Genomic DNA, 23,613 nt, shown 5'->3' with positions numbered 1-23,613 from the left:
CCTTCATGGCTGCCCGCCAGCTCTGGCGATCACTGGCAACTGACTCCCATGACTTGTGATCAATGTCTCAGGGCTTCATGTCGCATTTGCAGACGTCCGGTGGGTCTGATACCAGTGACGAACTCGCTATACAATGTGTCCTTGGGGATCCTGCCATCTTCCATGCGGCTCACATGGCCAAGCCATCTCAAGCACCGCTGGCTCAGTAGGGTGCATATGCTGGGGATGTTGGCCGCCTCGAGGACTTCTGCGTTGGAGATTCGGTCCTGCCACCTGATGCCAAGGATTCTCCAGAGACAGCGAAGATTGAATGAATTGAGACGTCGCTCTTGGCTGATGTACGTTGTCCAGGCCTCGCTGCCGTAGAGCAAGGTACTGAGGACACAGGCTTGATATCGGCGATCATGCTTTGGAAGTGGTTCAAGAGTTCACCTACCTAGGCTCAACTATCACCAGTAATCCGTCTCTCGATGCAGAAATCAACAAGCGCATGGGAAAGGCGTTGGCTGCTATGTCCAGACTGGCCACGAGAGTGTGGGAAAATGGCGCACTGACACGGAATACAAAAGTCTGTGTGTATCAAGCCTGTGTCCTCAGTACCTTGCTCTACGGCAGTGAGGCCTGGACAACGTATGTCAGCCAAGAGCGACGTCTCAATAAATAAATTACTGCACTTCTAAAATGTAGTGTATTAAGCTTTTTTAAACATTATGGGACTATGAAGCACTATATAAAGTATTACAAATTTAGAACAGCCCACGGGCTGTAGTATCTGAGCAATTTATCTTGTTCTGCAATAACTTGGTAAGGCAGATTTCCTCGACCACAACCCCCCTCAACCACCACCTCAAAGAACCAAACTTCAGAAGTATTTCAAGGTACCATTACATTAACATACTTCAAATATTCAGGTCCACCCCTGGGAGCAGTTCAGTGTTTTACTGGGTCTACTGTTTGTATTTATTAGCTAAGAAGCATGTAAATTTCTCTAGTTCAAGTTCATACCATGCAGTCCTTTATACAAAATCCTATAATTTATTGTCCAAAGTGTAACTGTACTAGCTGAAAAGTGTGTATTATTAGAGCATACAATGCTTTGTATTTTTCTTATAACACTACTCTATTAAAACTTTTTGGAAAGTTAGTGCATTTTTAATACCATTTGAGCAAAATTTAGAAGTTTTTTTTCTATCGGTACTTTTCTGAATATAGAATGCTTGCAACCATTTTATTGTAGGGGGGTGGGAAGTTCATCAGAAGCTGTTAAGAAGTTCAGTTGCATATTCTGTAATCCATAAGTAATAGTTGAATTTTTATTTCAATAGGTCTTTGCTTTTGACCATTGTTTCTGGTCCATGGATGAAAGCAACAAAGCAAAATATGCAGGTGAGCCATTTACTAATTGTAAAACAGCCTGATACATGTGTTTGTATATGTATATCTCAAGCATCTGTGATCATCAAATAATTGTTCAGATACGTTTTTGGACAGATCTTTTTTTTTACACTTGATATGGTGAACCTTTGATTAGATTAGATTAGAGATACAGCACTGAAACAGGCCCTTCGGCCCACCGAGTCTGTGCCGAACATCAACCACCCATTTATACTACTCCTACACTAATCCCATATTCCTACCAAACATCCCCACCTGTCCCTATATTTCCCTACCACCTACCTATACTAGTGACAATTTATAATGGCCAATTTACCTATCAACCTGCAAGTCTTTTGGCTTGTGGGAGGAAACCGGAGCACCCGGAGAAAACCCACGCAGACACAGGGAGAACTTGCAAACTCCACACAGGCAGTACCCGGAATCGAACCCGGGTCCCTGGAGCTGTGAGGCTGCGGTGCTAACCACTGCGCCACTGTGCCGCCCAACCTGTCCTAGGAAATACTGCCAACTCACTATACAACTGCTTGGAACTGTAAATTAAATTCCTATTTAATTAGAGCTCTTTTTAATTAAATAAAAAGCCTCAACTTCCCAAGTTCTCTTCCAGCGAGGAAGAGAACACAAGGAGAAACAGGAGGACAAGTGGCCAGGGAAATCAGCTACCTGCTGGCCAACTGCGGCCTGGTTATGGAGGAGGGGCAGAAGGCCAGAGTGTACCAGGAGCAAACACCTGTGAAGAGACAGGTCTACCCAGCAGTCAGGGCGTACCGTGAGCAGCTGAGCTTTCTGCAGATGTCAGAGCGCAAGTGCCATAGAGGCCGTCACATCTCTGTGCGAGATGCTGGCAGCAGAGGTCAGTTCCAACTGCATGGGTGGCCATCCAATGCCGGTGGGGCTCATTCCAGGCTTCCACAGGAGACATGTCTGGAATCTCAGCCATCAGCACAACACTGCATTAAGGTGGTAACTGATAACATATTCAGGCGTGCCAACCAGTTCATCAAGTTCCAGACAGACTCCGCCATTCAGGCTGAGAGAGCCAGAGACGTCAGTGCCATTGCTGGGTTCCCCATGGTCCAACGCTTGATTAAACAAAGGTACGCTAGCAACCCTCCAGTCCTCGGGCACCACGCCTGTAGCCAGAGAGGATTCGAAAATGATGGTCAGAGATGCCTCTATTTCCTCCCTTGCTTCCTTTAACAGCCTGGGATACATTTCATCTGGGCTTGGTAATTTATTCACTTTCGAGTATGTTAAACATTTTAATATTTCCTCACCCTCGATGTTTATACCATCCAGTATTTCACACTACTCCTCAACTACAATGCCTGCATAAGCCCCCTCTTTTGTGAAGACAGATATAAAGCACTCATTAAGAACCATGCCCATTGTCTTCCGCTCCACACAAAAGTGTGCTTTTTTGTCTTTAATTGGCCCTACTCTTTCCCGAGTTATGCTTTTGCTCTATGTATGGAGCAGAAGATTTTAGCATGAAACCGACAAGTGGAATTTGAACATGAAGGGATACCAGCTCTCTAAGCCTTCAGTATCTCACATTGCAATAAGCTGAACAGATTGTACATTGGAATAGGGAATAGTGAACAGCAAAGTATTCTGAGAAATAAAGTGTAGCTGGTACAATTGCACTGGTTGTATCCCAACACCTAATCTGAACTACGTCCAGTTATTCTAACATAAAAAGAGCCCTTCAAAATACGTTTAAACAAGTTGATGCCAGTTCTGAATTGCTAGGGACAAACCAAACTACCAACTGCAGTTGATACGGTCAGATAACCAAAAGCTTAGTCAAAGATGTAGGTTTTAAACAGCTTCTTAAAAGGAGGAAAGAGCGGTCAAGAGGCGGAGAGGTTTCAGGAGGGAATTCCAGAGCTTAAGGCCTTGGCAGCTGAAGGCACAGCCGCCAATGGTAAAGCAAATAAAATCAGGGATGAGCAAAAGGCTAGAACTAGACAAGTGCAGACATCTCAGAGGGTAGGAGGAACAAGGCGATGGAGGAATTCGAAAACAAAGTTGAGAATTTTTAAATCAAGGTGGTGTTCAACCGGGAGCCAATGTAACTCAGCAAGCACTGGGGTGAAGGGTGAATGGAACTTAGTATATGGGCAGCTGAGTTTTGGATGAATTACAGCTTTTGGAGGGTGGAACATGGGAGGCTGGCCAGGAGTGTGCTGGAATAGTCAAATCTAGAGGTGAAAAAAAGGCATGGATGAGGGTTTCAGGAGATGAAATGAGAAGGAGCGTGGTCAGGCAATGTTTCAGAGGTGGAAGTAGGTGGTGTTAGTGATGGCTGAAAGCACAAGTCGGGGTCAAATACAACATTATCCTCAGACAACTGCCAGAGAGAGGATTGGAGTCAGTGGCTAGGGAATAAAGACAATGACTTCGGTCTTCTCAATATTTATTTGGAGGAAATTTCTGCTCATGCAGTACTGGATGTCAGACAAGCAAAACAGGAGAGACTTCTTTTCACAAGTCACACTGAAAAACCACGCCAAAAGGGGACATTAAAAACAAACTCAGTACATGATTTACTCCGTGATGATTTCACTACTCCGTGATGATTTCACTGCTCCACATAAAACGTCCATGCTGGTGCTTATCCTCCATTGGAGCAGCAGTCCTATATCTATGCTTTGTCTCCATATCCTTTTTCTTCAACGACTTATCTAACCTATTTTTAAATGCTCTGCTTCAATCAGTAACTCTGGTACATTCAGCAGCTTCATAATCCTCCACGTAGAAAAACTGTTACCCTTGCTCTCTATCCCAAATCTTTTACATTTAATCATAGCTATGCCTCCTTGTTCTAGATCTCAATTATGAGCAACAGAGCTGTTTCTATCCAATTCCTTCATAATTTAAACACCTCAACCAAGTAGCATCTTGATTGCCACATGTCATGTAACAAAAGTAAGAGGTAGTAAATTATGTCATTGAGTGTGAAGTATGCAAAGAAAATCAATGCAGCTGTACAAACAAATTAACAAAAATCAACAGCTTATATCAGTGGAAAGGATTGTGTCATAACTGCCTTATTTCATAGTCAACCAGCAGGTTTTTTTTAAAGGATAACAGAGAGGAGATTTAAAAATAATTTGGTCAGTCCCAGAGGGTGTTTAAGTAGTCAGCTGAACTTAGTTGTTTTGTGTTCAGTGCTTGGCTCCTTTCCATGCTGTTACTAAAGCAATTTATGTTTAGGAAATTTAACTTCCTCTCAGCATTGCCAACGTTTCTTGAAATGATCACCCTCTACTTCAAAAAAAAAATTGAGGGAAATCCCATATCAGTGCTGAATTTGAGAGATGATTTGGAAATTTAGTTCATGTCCATATTCTTGGGCCACATAACAAGCTGGTTCAAGAAAACAACCAGCAGTGAAAAACAAACTGGATTTTGATGCAGGTTGTTTCCATATAGCAATTGTACTTAATTTTAAGAGTTTCCAGGATACAAAAACAGCCTTGTGCAATCCTGTGGCTGAGACTGAACTATGGGGTTTACTAATGCCAGACTGGGGCATACACTACAGGATATTATGTGAATTCATATGCCCCGTGCAGAGCTGTGTCCACCAGGAAAGAAAGAAAAAGAGAGCACACACACACACGAGAAAGAGCAAGGGGCAGTGAACAAGAGAAAGGACCCACCACCTGTGCGGACACAAATGCCCTGCTGCCTCTTTAAAGTCCAATCGTCATTGCCCCAAAAATACCTCAGGAACCCAACTTCTTCAATCAAGTGGATGTATAGTCCAGCTACAAGAACTTCAGAAGGTTAGAAAAAGGAGATTAACAAGAATACAGGGAAATAAGAATAGTCAACAATACTTCTGTCAACGCCTTAAAAGCCAGTATTGAGGTTGCATTCCTTCCAAAGCTCAGGAAGATTAAATGAGCAGACCATAAAATATAACACATCTAAATATCTGAGAACCCAAATCTGATAATATCCTTGGAACAGAAAACAAAATCAATACGTAGGAGAGCGCAAGACTGTTCTGCTCTTCAATTTGCTACCCAGCATCTCTGAGAACCTATGGGGAGAACATTGGAATTCACAGCAAGGCAGATACTAAAAATGCGTGTGCGTGAGTGGGAACAGCATATTAATTACAACTTCGTCCTTGAAAGAACTGAAGCACAAGCGTTGTCAGATGTCAATGTCATTTCACCTTCACCACCCGCTCCCTGCTGCCACCAACAGCTCTCTTCAATTCTGGAAACGATTGTGGGATTTTCTTTTCCCTTCCCCACCCAAAAGAATACCCTTTATCTGCGTTTTTTTTTAAATGTTCCATTATGACGCACTACAGTTTGCAAGCACCAAATCTAAATGCATCTGCTGCAGTTTGATATTATTGCAGTCGAGCATTTGATAGCTTGAAATGTTGTAGGTGAGTTAAATTTCATCGATCCAGACTATACTGATACCCCACATATTATCAGGAAATGTCAGATTTAATTGAATGTTAAACTTACAAATAGTGGGATAAATACAGAATCATTGTGGTTCATTAAATGTTGCAGGGAAGAAAAATATGATTTCATAGTTAAAATGCAAACACAAACAGATCTAAATGATAGCTGGAGAACAAGAGTAATCTGTCTGACTGACCAACTCTATTTTTAGTATATAAGCAAATTTAATCTCAACAGGTACTAACCATCCCATGCACACAGTAGTATCAGGTGACTGACCAGATGTCAGATATAAAGGCCAGTTTAAGTTCCAACTGGATGCCAAGACTGTACACAAGCCCGAGCAGGCTGATAGGGAAGTTGATGGAATTGGTGTAACATTTATGCTGACAGGAACGGTCAGTTTTGTCAAAATGAGTGGGAAGAAATTTTGACTTATTCAAAATTTGATGCCAGACAGCGAAGGAGGAGAGGGGCAATGTTAGTTCATGGACGTCATTAGTGACCTTCACTTGATGGCCGGTTGTGATGCTATCAGCAGAGTGGAAGCCCGATTGGAAGAAACTGAACAGGAAGTGATGGGAGAATTGGACTTTATGTTGGCTGGTACTGAAATGTATGGGACCTTGGCAAGAAGTTCTGCTCTCTAACAGATAGGACAGTAGTCAGAAAAAACTACGGGTGGAAGAGCAATGACAACAGAAGAAAATTTTCCTAATTCTGAAAGGAAAAAAAAAACTTTCCTCCTTTGTCATCAGTATTTTATTCCCAAAGAACATTTATGTGGAAATCGTGCAACAGCACATCTGTGTCAAAAATAAAAGAGCATATAAAAGGTCAATGGCTTAAATCAACAAAAGCCAGCTTCCAAAGTTGGTGCCAAGAGGATACTAAAATAATTTCAATAGTCATCACCTCCATTACAACTAGAACTGAAAACTCAAATTAAAACTGATCCAAAACTTGATCTTCAGACAGAGTGAACCCCATGAATACATCTCTCTAAACAGTTTCTAGGTGAGACACGACTAGTTCAAAGATTCAGAATTTGAGATAAATCACATGTTGTGCATCCTACACCAGTGCGCAGCTTTTTAACTGACTTTATAGAAATAGTGACATGATCAAAAATATTGTAGCACTTGTGTCAATTACTGATCGGCAAACTCTTCATAACATTTTGCTTCAGAAGTCCAAGATTTTTCTCACTTTGATGAACTTCAATTCAACACGAGAATTTGTGTGACAGGTTGCTTCTAACTTTGCAAAGCTATGTTGAGGCTGCCATCTCACTGGCATGATATTCAAAAGGGAAATACTTGATATTTTAAATTTATTTCAATAGATTTGGGGATAAATATTTTACATTGAAACATAAACCACAACTACAGCAAACAACCAATACGAGAAATGCACACACTAGTGGGGTTGATCAGTAAACATCTGATCAGCTGCTCAGCCTCTCTTCCTCTTCCCCCACTACACAGTTCAGAGAGTTAGTTTGGTTAATCTTCGCCTTCTATTCAATTTGCTTTTAGCTCAACCTTAAGGATTGTAAGCAAGGTACGGCTCAGTGGTTGCTGACTCTTTTAAAACAGCTCAGCACATCAGGTGGGAAAGGCAGAGCAGTTCATCATCAGTTTTTTTTGTTCAGTGTTTGAAGTACCTATCAGTACTAAGCAGTAATGGTTGTTTGTTCACAACAGTGAAATTCTTGCACAAAACTGATCAGTATAATCATTGCGGCACAGTGGTTAGCACCGCAGCCTCACAGCTCCAGGGACCCGGGTTCAATTCTGGGTACTGCCTGTGCAGAGTTTGCAAGTTCTCCCTGTGACTGCATGGGTTTTCGCTGGGTGCTCCAGTTTCCTCCCACAGCCAAAGACTTGCAGGTTGATAGGTAAATTGGCCATTGTAAATTGCCCCTAGTGTAAGTAGGTGGTAGGGATTATGGGATTACTGCAGGGTTAGTATAAATGGGTGGTTGTTGGTCAGCACAGACTCGGTGGGCCGAAGGGCCTGTTTCAGTGCTGTATCTCTAAATAAAATAAAATAAAAATAAATTATGGAAGCTCTATAATGTGAGGATTATGCATCCAGTCTGGAAAATCACAGGAAATTTTTAAAAATGTACAGGATGAGCAAATTTTTAAGATAGGTTGCCCATCAATAGGGAAATGTATCAAAGCATTTAATAGTATGCTATCAAATGTACATCCTTAAGAGTGTAAAGTGCCAAAATGAATGGTCAGCATACAGCTGGAAGCAACATAAAGCATTTTACAAATGTATGGGAATTTTTTTTTTAAAAAAACAAAAAGTGAGATTCCTAAGCTGATGAGGTTGAAAAGACCAGTAGATATAATGCACATGTTTATAAAGAAGATGAAGGCTCAAGGAATTAGCAGCAAAATAGATGGAATCAAAACTGGTTTAGCAATAAAAATTATGAGATGATAAATGGAAATAGCTTTTACTAAACAAGCACCATTGGAAAATTCCAGTGGCCTGCAGTAAGGAATCACATTCTAGCAGTACCTAATGCAGTGATTCTGAAACTGGGGTTCGCAGACCCCTGGAGACTTGGAGTCTTTCCAAGTGTCCACGAACGAATGTGAAATATGAGCTGGGAGGCAGCAGCAGAGTGTGGCCACAATGCATGCAGCGCAGAGTGAGCGGCTGTCTCACCTGGAGAAGAGCACGCAAGGATAGACTGCAGTGAGTAGCAAGTGCACCCACCTCTCTAATGTCTAAGTAAATACCTACTTTCTTAAAAAAACATTACTAAAACATTCTTTACATGCAGCACTTTCAAATGATGATTATATAGTATTTTAAATGGGATGGGGTCCACAATTACTAATCCATCAGAAAAAGGGCCCTTCAACTATAAGGTTTTGAGAACCACTGCCTTAGTGGATAGTGCAACAGGACAGGAAATACTCACCTACCGGTTTTAGGGCTGCATATTCTGTATACTACCTCAAAAAGTAAATTACATTGAATGTAAAATGAAGTTGATGTCCAAAATTACGTGTGGCTTTAATGGAATAGATAGGCAGAAACTGTTTCGCTTGGTAGGCAAATTGGTATCCGGAAGGAACAGATTTAAGGCAATTAGCAAACAAAAAAATCTAGTGTGGAGAGGAGAATTTTTTTTAATTCAGTGAGTTATGGTGCTCTGGAATGCACAGCCTGAAAGGGTGGTAGAAAACTCAATAGTAACTTGCAAAAGGAAATTTGATAAATACTTAAGAAAACATTTGCAGGGCTACAAAGCAAGAGCAGGGGAGTGGGACTAATTGGAAGGTCTTTCAAAGAGCTGGCACAAATACAATGAGCCAAATGGCCTCCTTCTGTGCTGTGTGATTCTATGTTTCTGTAAGAGAGAAAGGAAACTGTAACCAGCACCATTCTCCAGAGGTGCATTTCTAACAACACTTCATAATAGTACAGATTTATCAATAATACCATTTGCCAGGTATCCAACAGAAGAGTGACAGCATTTAAATGGACATGAACCAAACAAATAGGGTAAGGAATGGCAAGTGGCCTTCAAATGTTCATAAATGCAACGTTTTACACATTGGATCAAAATGTTCACACACTTTTAAGGAATACTATTTCGGATTAAATTATAAAATGGTCAGTGAGTGATCTGGCACTCACTGAAAGTACCCAGTAAATGCAAAATGATCTTAGTTGATCAATCTATCAGGTTGCATCTCAGGCATTGGACTGAATTCAAAACAAGTTCCTTTAACTTATATAAATTGTCAAGAATTACATACCTTTGTTGGCACTCTATCTTTCAAAGGGCATTGATGTATGGACAGAGTTATAACAGGTCAAGAATGTCTAATTCTTGGAATCAATCAAATGGAGTTGAGCACGTTTTTGTCGAAGGAAAGCAGACTAACAGGAGACATGGGTCCATTTTTTTTACAAAACAAATGTTGCAAGGAACAAAATTTGGTTGCAAGCATATTAGAATTTGTACTGAAAATGAAGACTTGCAGCACAAGTATAAAGTAAAACTTCAGTTTATGACGCCCTGCACATGCAGACACATCGTGGAACAGATTTCGTCCCCAGGTGAAGTGTTTAGTAAAATCTTTAAGGAACTGGATGAATATTTGGTTATAAATGTGATTTAGGGTCCCAAACTTCCCAAGGCACATCACGTGAACATTAGGACAGGTGACCAAAAGCTTGATCAAAGAGATTGGCTTTAAAGGAGCATCTTAAAAGGAGGTGGAGAGGTGGAAGAGATGGGACTTCCAGAGCTTGGGGCATATGCATCTGAAGGTATGGCCAGGGCGGTTTGGTGGGTGGGGGGCAGTGGAGAAAGGGAGAGAGAGACACAGACACAATGTAAATTGGGAATGTACAAAGAAGCCAGAATCAGAAGTGCAGAAATATTGGAGAATAATACAGCTGAAGGGAGATTACAGAGGTAGGGAGGGGAGAGACCATGGAGGGATTTGAATGCAGGGATGAGAATTTTTTTTTAAATCAAGGCATCGATGGACCGGAAGCCAAAATAGGTCAGTTGGGTGAATGTGGCACAGTGAGAGTTAGGATTTTTTTTTTTTTTTTTTTAAATTCATTCATGGGATGCAAGCAGTGCTAGCAAGGCCAGCATTTTTTGCCCATCCCTAACTGCCCTGGAGAAGGTGGTGGTGAGCTGCCTTCTTGAACCGCTGCAGTCCTTCGGGTGTAGAGACACCCACGGTGCTGTTAGGAAGGGAGTTTCAAGTTTTTGACGCAGCAACAGAGAAGGAACAGCAATATAGTTCCAAGTCATGATGGCGTGTGGCTTAGAAGGGAACTTGCAGGTGGTGGTGTTCCCACGCATCTGCTGCCCTTTTCCTAAGTGGTAGAGATCGCGGGCTTGGAAGATCCTGTCGAAGAAACCTTGGTGAGTTGCTGCAGTGCATCTTGTAGATGGTACACACTGCTGCTACTGTGTGCTGATGGTGGAGGGAGTAAATGTTGAAGGTGATAAGTGGGCTGCTTTGTTTTGAATGGCATCGAGCTTCTTGAATGTTGTTGAAGCGGTACTCATCCAGACAAGTGGAGAGTATTCCATCACAATCCTGACTTGTGCCTTGTACATGGTGGAAAACCTTTGGGGAGTCAGGTGGTGAGTTACTCACTGCAGAAATCCCAGCCCCTGACCTATTCTTGTAGCCACAGTCTATAGATGGCAGGTCCAGTTATGTTTCTAGGCATGGTATCCCCCAGCATGTGTTGTTGGGGGATTCAGTGAAGGTAATGCCATTGAATGCCAAAGGGAGATGGTCAGATTCTCTTCTGTTGGAGATGGTCATTTTCTGGCACTTAAGTGGCAAGTAGCATTTGTGCCACACATCAGCCCAAGTCCAAAAGATGTCCAGGTCTTGCTGCATGCGGGCATGAACTGCTTCAGTATCTGAGGAGCCGCGAATGATGAACACTGTGCAATCAGCAAACATCCCTACTTTGGACCTTATGGTGGGTGGAAAGTGTTTGATGAAGCAGCAGAAGATGGTTGAGCCTAGGACACTACACTGAGGAACTCCTGACTTGATTTCCTGGAGTTGAGATGATTGACCTCCAACAGCCACAACCATCTTTTGTACTAGGTATGTAGAGTTACCACCCCCCCGCCTCCCAATTCCCATTAACTTAAATTTTGCTTAAACTCTTTGATGCCACACTCAGTCCATTGCTGCCTTGATATCAAGCACAGTCACTCTCACCTCACCTCTGGAAAACATGTCTTTTGTCCACGTTTGAGGTTTGTAGCCAAGTGCCCCTGGCAGAACCCAGAGTTTTGGAACAGTTCAAGTTTACAGCAGGTAGAATGCCAGTCAGGAGAACATACGAATAGACAAGTTTAGAGGTAACAAAGGCATTGATGAGGGCTTCAGCAGTAGGTGAGCTAAGGCGGGACAGAGTCACATGATGTTACAGAAGGGGACGTAGGCAGTCCCGTTGATGGAGAAGATCTGTGGTTGGAAGCTCAGCTCAGGGTCAAATAGGATACCATGTCTGCAAACAGTTTGATCTGGCCTCAGATCCAGGCCAGGGATAGGGATGGCATCGGAGGCTTGGTAACGGTATCAGTGGAGTGGTCCAAAAACAATGGCTAGGATCTTTCCAACATTTAGTTGGAGAAATTTTCTGCTCATCTAATATTGCATGTTAGGCAAGCAGTGTGACAAATCAGAGGCAGTGGCAGGGTCAAGAGGTGCTGAGTTAGGGCTGGGTTTTATCAGCATACATCTAAGGAACCAGACATGTTTTCAATTATGTCATTGAGGGACATTTGTAATCCAAATAGAGATGGTTGAATATTGTGTGGAACTTACTGCAAAATTTTTACACAGTGTCTCTGCTAAATCTGATGCTCTCAGCCCTTTATTTAAAAACCTACAACATAATTGTTCCTGAGCATCTGGAAGTGTCACACTCAGGTGAGACAACTGGTCTAGAATGCAAGGCCATGTATGTATCTAAGTTTCATTTTGCTTTTTAAAGTTACAAGGAAAAACATTTCAGAGCTTCTTGTAGAAGAATGAAAATAGTTTGGGTGGAGTATTGAAGCATGAATTGATATGAAGGAACGGCTTCACGGGCTGAGGTCTTTTCCTATGCTCTTAACTATACCCCAAAATTTATTCTCCGTAACAAATTATTCCACTGCACAACATTTAGTAGATTGTTTCAGAGTTCGGCTGCATAAAGCCAGTAATCAGCCTTCAGTGCCAAAACATTACATTTAATCACTCATGGATAAAAGACAATCAGAAAGTGACTATTTTTCATTATGTGCCGTCATTTATAGACTTAAGCCTTAGGTCGTCCTGTAACATTCACTGGATTAAGCTGAGTGGAAAGGGTCTCCGGTTACTGATGTTGGGTTAAATCTTCTAAAAGGGTACTGGATATCCATGCACGGATTTCACTTAATCAAATATCCTTTAGAAGATGCATATCATCCACAGTACCTGAACATAGTCATCCAAGACCACAATCTCATTCTTGAAACAAGCACAGATTTATGACTGTCCTACATAAACTTGAAACATGCACTCCTGAATCCCACAAAGACAATCTAAACGGTGCAACTTCTACTGTCGATTCTACCTATTTATAGTCATAAGCAAAGTCAATGTGCATCTTTGCGAAGTGACAACAGAAAAGGGGCCGAGGAAGAGATAATTTTTTATCCAAATACCTGCTGTAAATGGCCATTTTCTTTTTCAAGTCGGCAGGTACAAAGACAGGAGATTCATTAAGTCAAACATCTAAGTTAGGACTGAAGGTTTGTAAACAGATAGACAAAGACAAATACAAAAAATGCTAAATATCCCACAAGAGTCAATGCGTGGATCACTATAATTTCTAGTACATAAATGACCTAGTTTTTGGTTGGTATCTAACTATATACCGGTTGAAATTGCAGATGATACAAAATAGCAGAGATAGAGGATCCAGTGAAAGATTTGCAGAGGTATTTAGTTTGATATGCAAATAGACTTATGGTCGATCAAACTTAACACTGCTAAATGCAATGTACTTTGTACACATAGGTTAAAAAAGGCAGGCAGTATAGAATAAATGAAATTTAGTAAGTGCAAGGAGACTTAGATAAGAGACAGAAGGTAATAGTAGACATTTGTAATGTCTAGACAATGACAATGTGGTAAAATAATTTAAAATGCTAATAGAAAAGATGGAAAGTCAGAAGAGTAAAATATAAAATGACAGAAATCTTGCTGTGGTTTTACATTGACCTGCTCAGACCGCAATTATTTTCAGCTCTGGCTACCATTACACAAAAAAATATATTTGCATTAGTAACAGTGCGAAATGCAACAAAGTGGCTTTTAGATATAATGGGATAAGCTATAGAAAAAAGATGAGAGAAGTTGAAACTATGCAGTCTAGACTCTAAATACAGCAAATGGGTGAGCCAACAGAATTACATATCTATAACAAATGTAAAAGCTTAAGATAAACCTCACTATGAACCAATATAAACAGAAAATGTTGGAAATAGAGTACAGTGTAAAGCGAGAAGGCAAGTTTAGTGTTTTGTTAAAAGACAGCCAACACCCAAGTCAATAAAGTATGAGAATATAATCTGGCATTAATGAAAAATGAATGTAGAAGTGGCATTAGGAAAATCTTCACTCTGAATTAAATGAAATAACCCATTAAGCGTAACATATGCAAAGGCAGAATTACACAGAAAATAAAATATCAAGAAGTGTTAAGATACCAGATGGCTGTTTGTTATCCTCACTTTGCCCATGTCCTATGTGCAAAGAAATTCAAGAATTGTCAAAGCAACATGCTGATACAGGCACATAGCATTACTGTGTAACGATACAACTGTGGGCGGCCATGGACTTCTCAATAGAAAAAGTGACTTAACCATGACCTTGTCTGCCATGCAAGGTGCCTTTGGACATAAACTTCACTTTCCATTCTTTGTGTACTACCTTAAAAATTAAATTGTATAGAATATTCAACGCAGAAACAAGCATTCGGTCCAACCATTACGGTGACGCGAGAACTGTTGGACCGACAATGCTGTAAACATAATGATAAAAAAGGCTAATTCTCTCAGTGCATAAAATGCTGAATTCCAATTAAACACCCACTGATGACGCACCCGTAATTTAAAGATGCAACTACATAATGATTCTGCAATCCGTTAAAGACGATTAGACTCAAGTGTTAATAATATGCTATGAATATTGAATTACAATTTATAACATAGAAATATAGTTAGCATTACAAACAGCTAAATTTGTGAGCGACGGGAACAAGACACAAACATCAGACTTCCAGTCGGGTTGGTACACATGATCTTGATCCAAACCCTTAATTAGATCCACGCAATGTGGCATTCCGTATATTGTAAATAAGTCGAAATACAGATGCTTAGATTTGCGACAGTCAAATGCCTGCTACATGACTACTACGTCTGTAGTGCAAGAGCCCTTTCGACCGAAAACGATGGAACAACAAATCAAAATCTGTCCAACTGAGTGTACTGTATTAATTTAGCAACCAAATATCGCCCTAAACACAAGTCAGGTACAAAGAGCCTCGCTCCCCCAAAAGAAAACAAATAAATCACGATAACGCTAAATCGCTGCGTGTGACAGTCATTTCAAGCTGTAGGTAGAAAACCACACTTGCTTTTCAAATAGTTATATTTCAGTGACTGGGATTCGGTTGGTGGGAGGCATGGTTAGAATTGTGGTTGGTGCAGGTTAGTTCCGCGTCTTTCCTATCCAAGCCAATTGAAAAGCGAATGATTGCATCTGATGGTTTACACAAGTCAATAATTAATCTTAACCAAAAAAAAATTAACAGATTCCTAAAATAGACCCGAGGTGAAATAGCGACCAAAAACTTTTTTGTTTTAAATCAACATTGCAACAATAGTTTGCAGTCAAACTGAGCAAAGGAGTGGGTAAAGCTTCGGTCTGGGCACTTTTACAAGAGCCTCAATGTAGAGAGAGAGAGACACGCAGACTACAAAGCGGATCCAGCAGCATGGCATGCAGCCCAATCCCTGCTGTCACCTGGATTTCCAAAAACCTTAACACTTCCGACCCTCAAAATTAAGGCCAAGTTGAGCAGCACCGTTTGGGTAACAGTAACTACAAAAAACAATTAACAAAAAGCGAGTACGAGTGAACTAAAGTCAAGAGCCAGCGCCGGTTGCCACTCATTCTCTGCAAATCATGTATTTTCAACAGTATCACGTTAAGAACGCCGCTCACTGCTTCATTTAACTTGATTTAAAAAATAATGAAATGCTCTTCGCACCCCAATCTTCCGTTTCACATCCAATTTAATGGGCTGTTGCTTTGGAATTTTTTTGGGCGTGTGCCAACATTATCTTTCCTTTTAATAAAATTGGGAGACCACCGTAGCGATTATAATGTTACAAGTGTGCCTTTAAAATAGTTTTTTTTTTAATGCAACTGTTTTATGTAAGATCCGTTGAAGCTGGCCGGCGGACGACATAATCTCAGCACCGTACCAATTAGAAGTGGCTACTGGCGCCGTTTGTGGTCTGGATCGTCAAAGAGACGCTCTCCCCTCCTCCCTCCCTTTTTTAATAGGAACAACAGATTTTGTTACGTACAGTTCTAATTTAAAACTATACTTGGGGCGTTAATTCTTCTTGTGGTATAGTGAGAGATAAATAATGAAAGAAAAAAGTGCATTGCAGATTTTTTTTTGGGGGGGGGGGGGGTGTTGGAATAGACACTGTCGCTGAGAAGCCGCGGCTGTTACCTGTTGTCTGCCTTGGACGTGTTGGGACAAGGCGGCGGATGAAGGACAGTCTGATTTTCTTCCATCTCCACCACGCACTTGGTGTTGAGTTCTATCTCTGGAGAACATCAGTCACAATGTTACCAAACAGCCCACAACTACTGTGTATCCATCTCTCCCACCATTTACAATGTTGCTTTAAAAAGAAAGTGCAGACAGTTTCTTAAAACATTCCCAGGAAATGCGCTGGCTATTTAACTTTATCTGAATTCTGCTTACCTCGTCGGTTCATTGGCCGGACTCTGACTGCAACTTTCACCTTAGAATCCGACATTTTCACACTTTTTTTTTTCCTCCTTCCCTGCCCAGAGCTGCTATAAACTTCCACTTATTCCTTTAGTTGCTCCGGCTGTTGCAAATCTTATGTTCTTCGTGCGCACGTGTTGCAAAAAGCCACGGATCCATTACTTGAGAGAAATTAAAACGGTAGGAGAGTTGTTCTTGGTTCTGCGCCTCTCTTTTTAGCCAAAGATGTTTAACTTCGCTCCCTTCATCACCGCCGCCATGTTACAAGCATTCAATCATTCAAGTCAGGGTCCGCGGAGATTCCCGAAACAGCTCAACTCGGCACCGCTCCGCCGGGCTTCAGGCTGCCGCACGGAAACACCCGAGAACAAGGCACTCGGCTTCACCAGGCAACAGGTCCTTACGGAAACGCCCGAATGGCCTCAGGTCAAACACAATGCAAGCTGAGGGAAACCAACCAAGCTCTAATCGATCGTGATGGACTTTCCCGCCGTCCTGCTCATGCAAATATCTCAAAAGACCCATCGGCAAGGCAAAACTTTTAATTTGGACAGACTTTTTTTTTCCAAGTACGATGATGTCATTCGTGTAAATACTTAAGTATTTGGGTGGTCTTTTGCTAACAATGTAATTTGGAAAAAAACAACTGGAAATACGCTGAAGGTCTGTCAGGATCTGTACAGAGAGAACTTAGGGTATATCGTTTGGGGTGGGGATGCTTCATTCAGAGCCAATGAGGGCTCCACACCTGAATGGATAACCTGTCTTTTTACGGTTGCCATTTCTTACAATATTGGGTTGACCCAGTGTCATTAAGTGGTGAGACAGTGGTATAAATTCAGGAGGGACTTCGAAACATAGAAAAATAGAAGCAGGAGTAGGCCATTCGCGCCTGCTCCGCCATTCAGTACGATCATTTATTTATTTTATTTTTTTATTTAGAGATACAGCATTGAAACAGGCCCTTCGGCCCACCAAGTCTGTGCCGACCATCAACCACCCATTTATACTAATCCTACACTAATCCCATATTCCTACCACATCCCCACCTTTCCTATATTCTCCTACCACCTACCTATACTAGGGGTAATTTATAATGGCCAATTTACCTATCAACCTGCAAGTTTTTTTTTGGCTGTGGCAGGAAACTGGAGCACCCAGCGAAAACCCACGCAGACATAGGGAGAATTTGCAAACTCCGCACAGGCAGTACCCAGAATTGAACCCGGGTCGCTGGAGCTGTGAGGCTGCGGTGCTAACCACTGCGCCACTGTGCCACCCTAAATGGCTGATCATCCAAACTCAGTAAGCTGTTCCCGCTTTCTCCCTGTATCCCTTGATCCTATTAGCCCTAAGAACTATATCTAACTCTTTCTTGAATATATTTAATGATTTGGCCCCAACTGCTTTCCGTGGTAGAGAATTCGACAGGTTCACCACTCTCTGGGTGAAGAAATCTCTCCTCGTCTCAGTCCTTAATGGCTTACCCCTTATCCTTACACTGTGACCCCTGGTCCTGGACTTCCCCACCATCGGGAACATCCTTCCTGCATCTAGTCTGTCCAGTCCTGTTAGAATTTTGTAGGTTTCTGTGAGATCCCTTCTCATTCTCTTAGCAAATACAAGCCTAATCGACCCAATCTCTCTTCATACGTCAGTCCTGCCATCCCAGGAATCAGTCTGGTGAACCTTCACTGCACTCCCTCCATAGCAAAAGCATCCTTCCTCAGATAAGGAGACCAAAACTGCACACAATACTCCAGGTGTGGTCTCACCAAGGCCTTGTATAATTGCAGCAAGACATCCTTGCTCCTGTACTCGAATCCTCTCGCTATGAAGGCCAACATACCATTTGCCTTCTTAACTGCCTGCTGCACCTGCATGCTTACTTTCAGTGACTGGTGCACAAGGATACCCAGGTCTCGCTTGCACCTCCCCCTTTCCCAATCTATCACCGTTCAGATAATAATTTGCCTTTCTGTTTTTGCCACCAAGGTGGATAACCCCACGTTTATCCACATTATTCTGCCATGTATTCACTCACTCAACCTGTCCAAATCACACTGGAGCTTTTCTGCATCCCCCTCACGACTCACACTCCCACCCAGCTTTGTGTTGTCTGCAAACTTGGATATATTACATTTAATCCCCTCATCTATATCGTTAATATATATTGTGAATAGCTGGGGTCCTAGCACTGATCCCTGCGGTACTCACCAGTCACTGCCTGCCACTTGGAAAAAGACCAGTTTATTCCTACTCTTTGTTTCCAGTCTGCCAACCAGGTCTCTATCCATGTCAGTACCTTACCCCCAATCCCATGTGTTTTAATTTTGCACGCTAATCTCTTATGTGGTACCTTATCAAAAGCCTTCTGAAAGTCCAAATACAGCACATCCACTGGTTCTCCCTTATCTATTCTATTAGTTACATCCTCAAAAAAATTCCAGTAGATTTGTCAAGCATGGTTTTCCTTTCGTAAATCCGTGTTGATTTTGTCCGATCCTGTCATTGTTTTCCAAGTGCTCTGTGATTACATCCTTTATAATGGACTCTAGCATTTTCTCCACTACTGATGTCAGGCTAACCGGTCTATAATTCCCTGTTTTCTCTCTACCTCCTTTTTTAAATAGTGGGGTTACATTAGCTACCCTCCAATCCATTGGAACTGTTGCAGCGTCTATAGAATTTTGAAAAATGACCAGCAATGCATCTACTGTTTCTGGGGCCACTTCCTTAAGTACTCTGGGATATAGATTATCAGGCCCTGGGGATTTATCGGCCTTCAATCCCATCAATTTCCTGAACACCATTTCCCTACTAATACTGATTTCATACAGTTCCTCCTTCTCACTCGACCCTTTGTTCCCCAACATTTCTGGGAGGTAATTTGGTCTGCCATTTCTTTGTTGCCCATTATAAATTCCGCTGTTTCTGACTGTAAGGGACCCACATTTTTCTTCATTAATCTTTTTCTCTTTGCCTATCTATAGAAGCTTTTACAGTCAGTTTTTATGTTCTCTGAAAGCTTACTCTCATACTCGATTTTCCCATTCGTAATCAATCCCTTTGTCCTCCTTTGCTGAATTCTAAACTGCTCCCAGTCCTCAGGTTTGCTGCTTGTTCTGGCTACTTTATATTTCTCCTCCTTGGATCTAATACTATCCCTAATTTCTTTTAAAAGCAAAATACTGTGGATGCTGGAAATCTGAAATAAAAACAAGAAATGCTGGAAACACTCGGCAGGTCTGGCAGCATCTGTAGAGAGAGAAGCAGAGTTAACGTTTCAGGTCAGTGACCCTTCTTCAGAACCCAATGTTAGACAAAGAAGAACTGTTCCCATTAACTGATGGTACAAGGACGAGGGAACACAGATTGAAGATTTTGGGCAAGAGATGCAGGCGGAATGTGAGGAAGAACTTTTTTACACAGCGAGTGGTAGTAACCTGGAACTCGGTGCCCACAAATGTGATAGAAACAGAGACAATTAATGATTTCAAAAGGGGATCGAGCAGGGGAGTAGGACGGACTGGATTGCTCCATAGAGAGCCAGCATGGACTCGATGGGCCGAATTGCCTCCTTCTATGCCGTATATGACTGTGTAAACAGCGGACGCAGCATGCTGTAGACAAAGCTAAGCTATCCCACAATCAATGGAGCAGATCAAAGCTCTGCAGTCCTGCCACATCCAGTCGTATGAACATACGACTTAGGAGCAGGAGTAGGCCACTTGGCCCCTCGAGCCTGCTCTGCCATTCAATAAGATCATGGCTGATTTGATCGTAACCTCGACTCCACATTCTTGCCTAACCCCGATAAGCATTCAAATAAAAGCAAAATACTGCGGATGCTGGAAATCTGAAATAAAAGCAAGAAATGCTGGAACCACTCAGCAGGTCTGGCAGCATCTGTGGAAAGAGAAGCAGAGTAAGAGTTCCGAAGAAGGGTCACTGACCCGAAACGTTAACTCTGCTTCTCTTTCCACAGATGCTGCCAGACCTGCTGAGTGGTTCCAGCATTTCTTGTTTTTATTCCCGATAAACATTCACTCCTTTGCTTATCAAGAATCTATCCACCTCTGCTTTAAGAATATTTTAAAACTCTGCTTCCACTGCCTTTTGAGGAAGAGAATTCCAAAGATTTAGGACCCGCTGGGAGTAAAAAAATGCTCCTCATCTTTGTCTTAAATGGGTGACCCCTTATTTTCAAATTGTGAGGCAGTACAGAGAAGGTTTGCTAGACTAATACCTGGAATGGGTAGGCTGTCTCAAGAGGAAAGATTGGACAGGCTAGGCATGTATCTGCTGGAATTTAGATGAGTAAGAGGAGACTTCATTGAAACATATAAGATCCTGAGGGGTCTTGACAGGGTGAATGTGGAAAGGATGTTTCCTCTTGGGGGAGAATCTCAAACTAGGGGTCACTGTTTAAAAATAAGGGGTTGCCCATTTAAAACAGAGATGAGGAGAAATTTTTTCTTGATAAGCAAGGGGTGGAAGGTTATCGGGGATAGGTGGAAATGTGGAGTAATCAGTTCAGCCATGAACTTATTGAATGGCGGAGCAGGCTCAAGGGGTCGAATGGCCTACTCCTGCTCCTAATTCATATGTTCGTATGTACTCTTAGATCTGCACTCTCTCTCTCTTCCTGTCACGGTCTGTTTATCATTTCCCATGTGCATATCTTTCTCTCTTGCCTTGTCTCTACTCTTTAATTTACCACATCTTCCCAAATTTGATCCGTTTTTGGGATTTTCTTCTCCCTGCTGCTCTCACATGAGTTCAAGTCTTCAGAAGAAGGAATTTTCCTCCACACAAGATCAGGGGGCAGGTTGTTCAACCTTGCCCATCTAAGAGCGAAGTCCAAAATACGGGAACTCCTCTTTGCTGATGATGCTGCTTTAACACCTCACACTGAAGAGTGTCTGCAGAGTCTCATCGACAGGTTTGTGGCTGCCTACAACTAATTTGGCCTAACCATCAGCCTCAAGAATATGAACATCATGGGACAGGACATCAGAAATGCTCCATCCATCAATATTGGCGACCACGCTCTGGAAGTGGTTCAAGAGTTCACCTACCTAGGCTCAACTATCACCAGTAACCTGTCTCTAGATGCAGAAATCAACAAGCGCATGGGAAAGGCTTCCACTGCTATGTCCAGACTGGCCAAGAGAGTGTGGGAAAATGGCGCACTGACACGGAACACAAAAGTCCGAGTGTATCAAGCCTGTGTCCTCAGTACCTTGCTCTATGGCAGCGAGGCCTGGACAACGTATGTCAGCCAAGAGCGACGTCTCAATTCATTCCATCTTCGCTGCCTCCGGAGAATACTTGGCATCAGGTGGCAGGACCGTATCTCCGACACAGAAGTCCTTGAGGCGGCCAATATCCCCAGCTTATACACACTACTGAGTCAGCGGCGCTTGAGATGGCTTGGCCATGTGAGCCGCATGGAAGATGGCAGGATCCCCAAAGACACCTTGTACAGCGAGCTCGCCACTGGTATCAGACCCACTGGCCGTCCATGTCTCTGCTTTAAAGACGTCTGCAAACGCGACATGAAATCGTGTGACATTGATCACAAGTCATGGGAGTCAGTTGCCAGCGTTCGCCAGAGCTGGCGGGCAGCCATAAAGGCGGGGCTAAAGTGTGGCGAGTCGAAGAGACTTAGCAGTTGGCAGGAAAAAAGACAGAAGCGCAAGGGGCGGGCCAACTGTGTAACAGCCCCGACAAACAAATTTTTCTGTAGCACCTGTGGAAGAGCCTGTCACTCGAGAATTGGCCTTTATAGCCACTCCAGGCGCTGCTCCACACACCACTGACCACCTCCAGGCACTTACCCATTGTCTCTCGAGATAAGGAGGCCAAAGAATGTTCATATCTTTCTCTCTTGCCTTGTCTCTACTCTTTAATTTACCACATCTTCCCAGGTTTGATCCGTTGCCCCACTATTTAATTTTAAATTCTCTCTACTTCCATAATTATGCGGCTCGCAAGAACAACAGTTCAGGTGTAGACTATCCCAACAGTACAGCCCCCACTTTCCCCTGTACTGGTGCCTGTCTCCCACGTACCGGAACCCACTTCTACCACACCAGTCTTTGACCCATGCATTAATATCTCTAATCTTATTTTCCCTATGCCAATTTGCACGCAGCTCAGGTAATAATCCAGAGATTATTACCTTTGAGGTTCTGCTTCTTAATTTGGAGCCTAGCTCCTCATACTGACGATGCAGAACCTCATTCCTTGTCCTGCCTATGTCATTGGTACCTACATGGACCATGATGACTGGATCCTCCCCCTTCCACTGTAAGTTCCTCTCCAGCCCTGAGCAGATACCCCGAACCCTGGCACCGGGCAGGCATCACAGCCTTCTCGACTCTTACTCTTTGCTGCAGAGAACAGTACCAATCCCCTTCACTATACTGTCCCCTACTACCACTACATTCCTTTTTGCTTGCCCCCACTTGAATGGCTTCCTGTACCACGGTGTCATGGTCAGTTAGCTCATCCACCCTGCAGCCCCCACTCACATCCAAACAAACTGAAAGAACCTCAAACCTGTTGGACAATCGCAAAGGCTGAGGCTCCTCCACTCCTGCCCTCTGTGTCCCCTTACCTGCGTCAGCTGCAGCCACACTCTCCTATCCCTGACCACTGACCAAATCAGAAGACCCTATCGTAAGGAGTGTGACCGCTTCCTGGTATAAAGTGTCCAGGTAACTTTCCCCCGCCCTGATGTATCGCAGTGTCTGCAGCTTGGCCTCCAGCTCAATGACTCTGAGCCGAAGTTCCTCAAGCCACAAACACTTACTGCAGACGTGCTGGCTCTGGATCACACTCGCATCCAGGAGCTCCCACATGCTGCAGCCATGATACATCACCTATCCTGCTATCCTTAATGTGTTTTAATTAACTACTTAATTATTTTATTCAATTATTTATATTACTTTTTTTATGTTTTAGTAACCTTACCACCAGTTCCTGTACTATTTTAAACCTTAGAAATAGAATAGACCTTAACCACTTACCAGATACTCACCAAACAGCTAGCTTCTTCCCCGAACTCCCAGAACTCTGTTCAAGTCTCGCTCCATATCCTCTCCTCTCCTGCTGCTTCTTTCCGAGTCACCAGGTTTTGGTGCTTTTTAAATCCTCTCCTCTCCCGTTGGTG

General features: G+C 42.6%; 1 protein-coding gene across 6 annotated transcripts in view; it reads right to left on the bottom strand.

Annotated features, from left to right (window-relative positions):
* Window positions 1–16,744, bottom strand: part of kif13a (kinesin family member 13A) — a 366,399-nt gene extending 349,655 nt beyond the window's left edge. For 4 of the 6 annotated variants that reach the window (XM_068057158.1, XM_068057185.1, XM_068057194.1 and 1 more), the window contains exons 1-2: window positions 16,407–16,744; window positions 16,149–16,245 (exon numbers count right to left, since the gene is read on the bottom strand). In XM_068057158.1, the coding sequence (XP_067913259.1) occupies window positions 16,149–16,245; window positions 16,407–16,461 (152 nt within the window). In that variant the 5' untranslated portion in view covers window positions 16,462–16,744. The remainder of the gene's footprint in view (window positions 1–16,148; window positions 16,246–16,406) is intronic. The other 2 variants (XM_068057167.1, XM_068057175.1) reach the window with 1 other exon arrangement.
* Window positions 16,745–23,613: the final 6,869 nt, after the last annotated feature.

The sequence above is a fragment of the Heterodontus francisci genome, chromosome 2 (assembly GCF_036365525.1).
Source record: "Heterodontus francisci isolate sHetFra1 chromosome 2, sHetFra1.hap1, whole genome shotgun sequence".
Lineage (NCBI taxonomy): Eukaryota > Metazoa > Chordata > Chondrichthyes > Heterodontiformes > Heterodontidae > Heterodontus > Heterodontus francisci.
The sequence above is the reverse complement of the archived record's forward strand: the minus strand, read 5'-3'. Positions and strand labels throughout refer to the sequence as shown.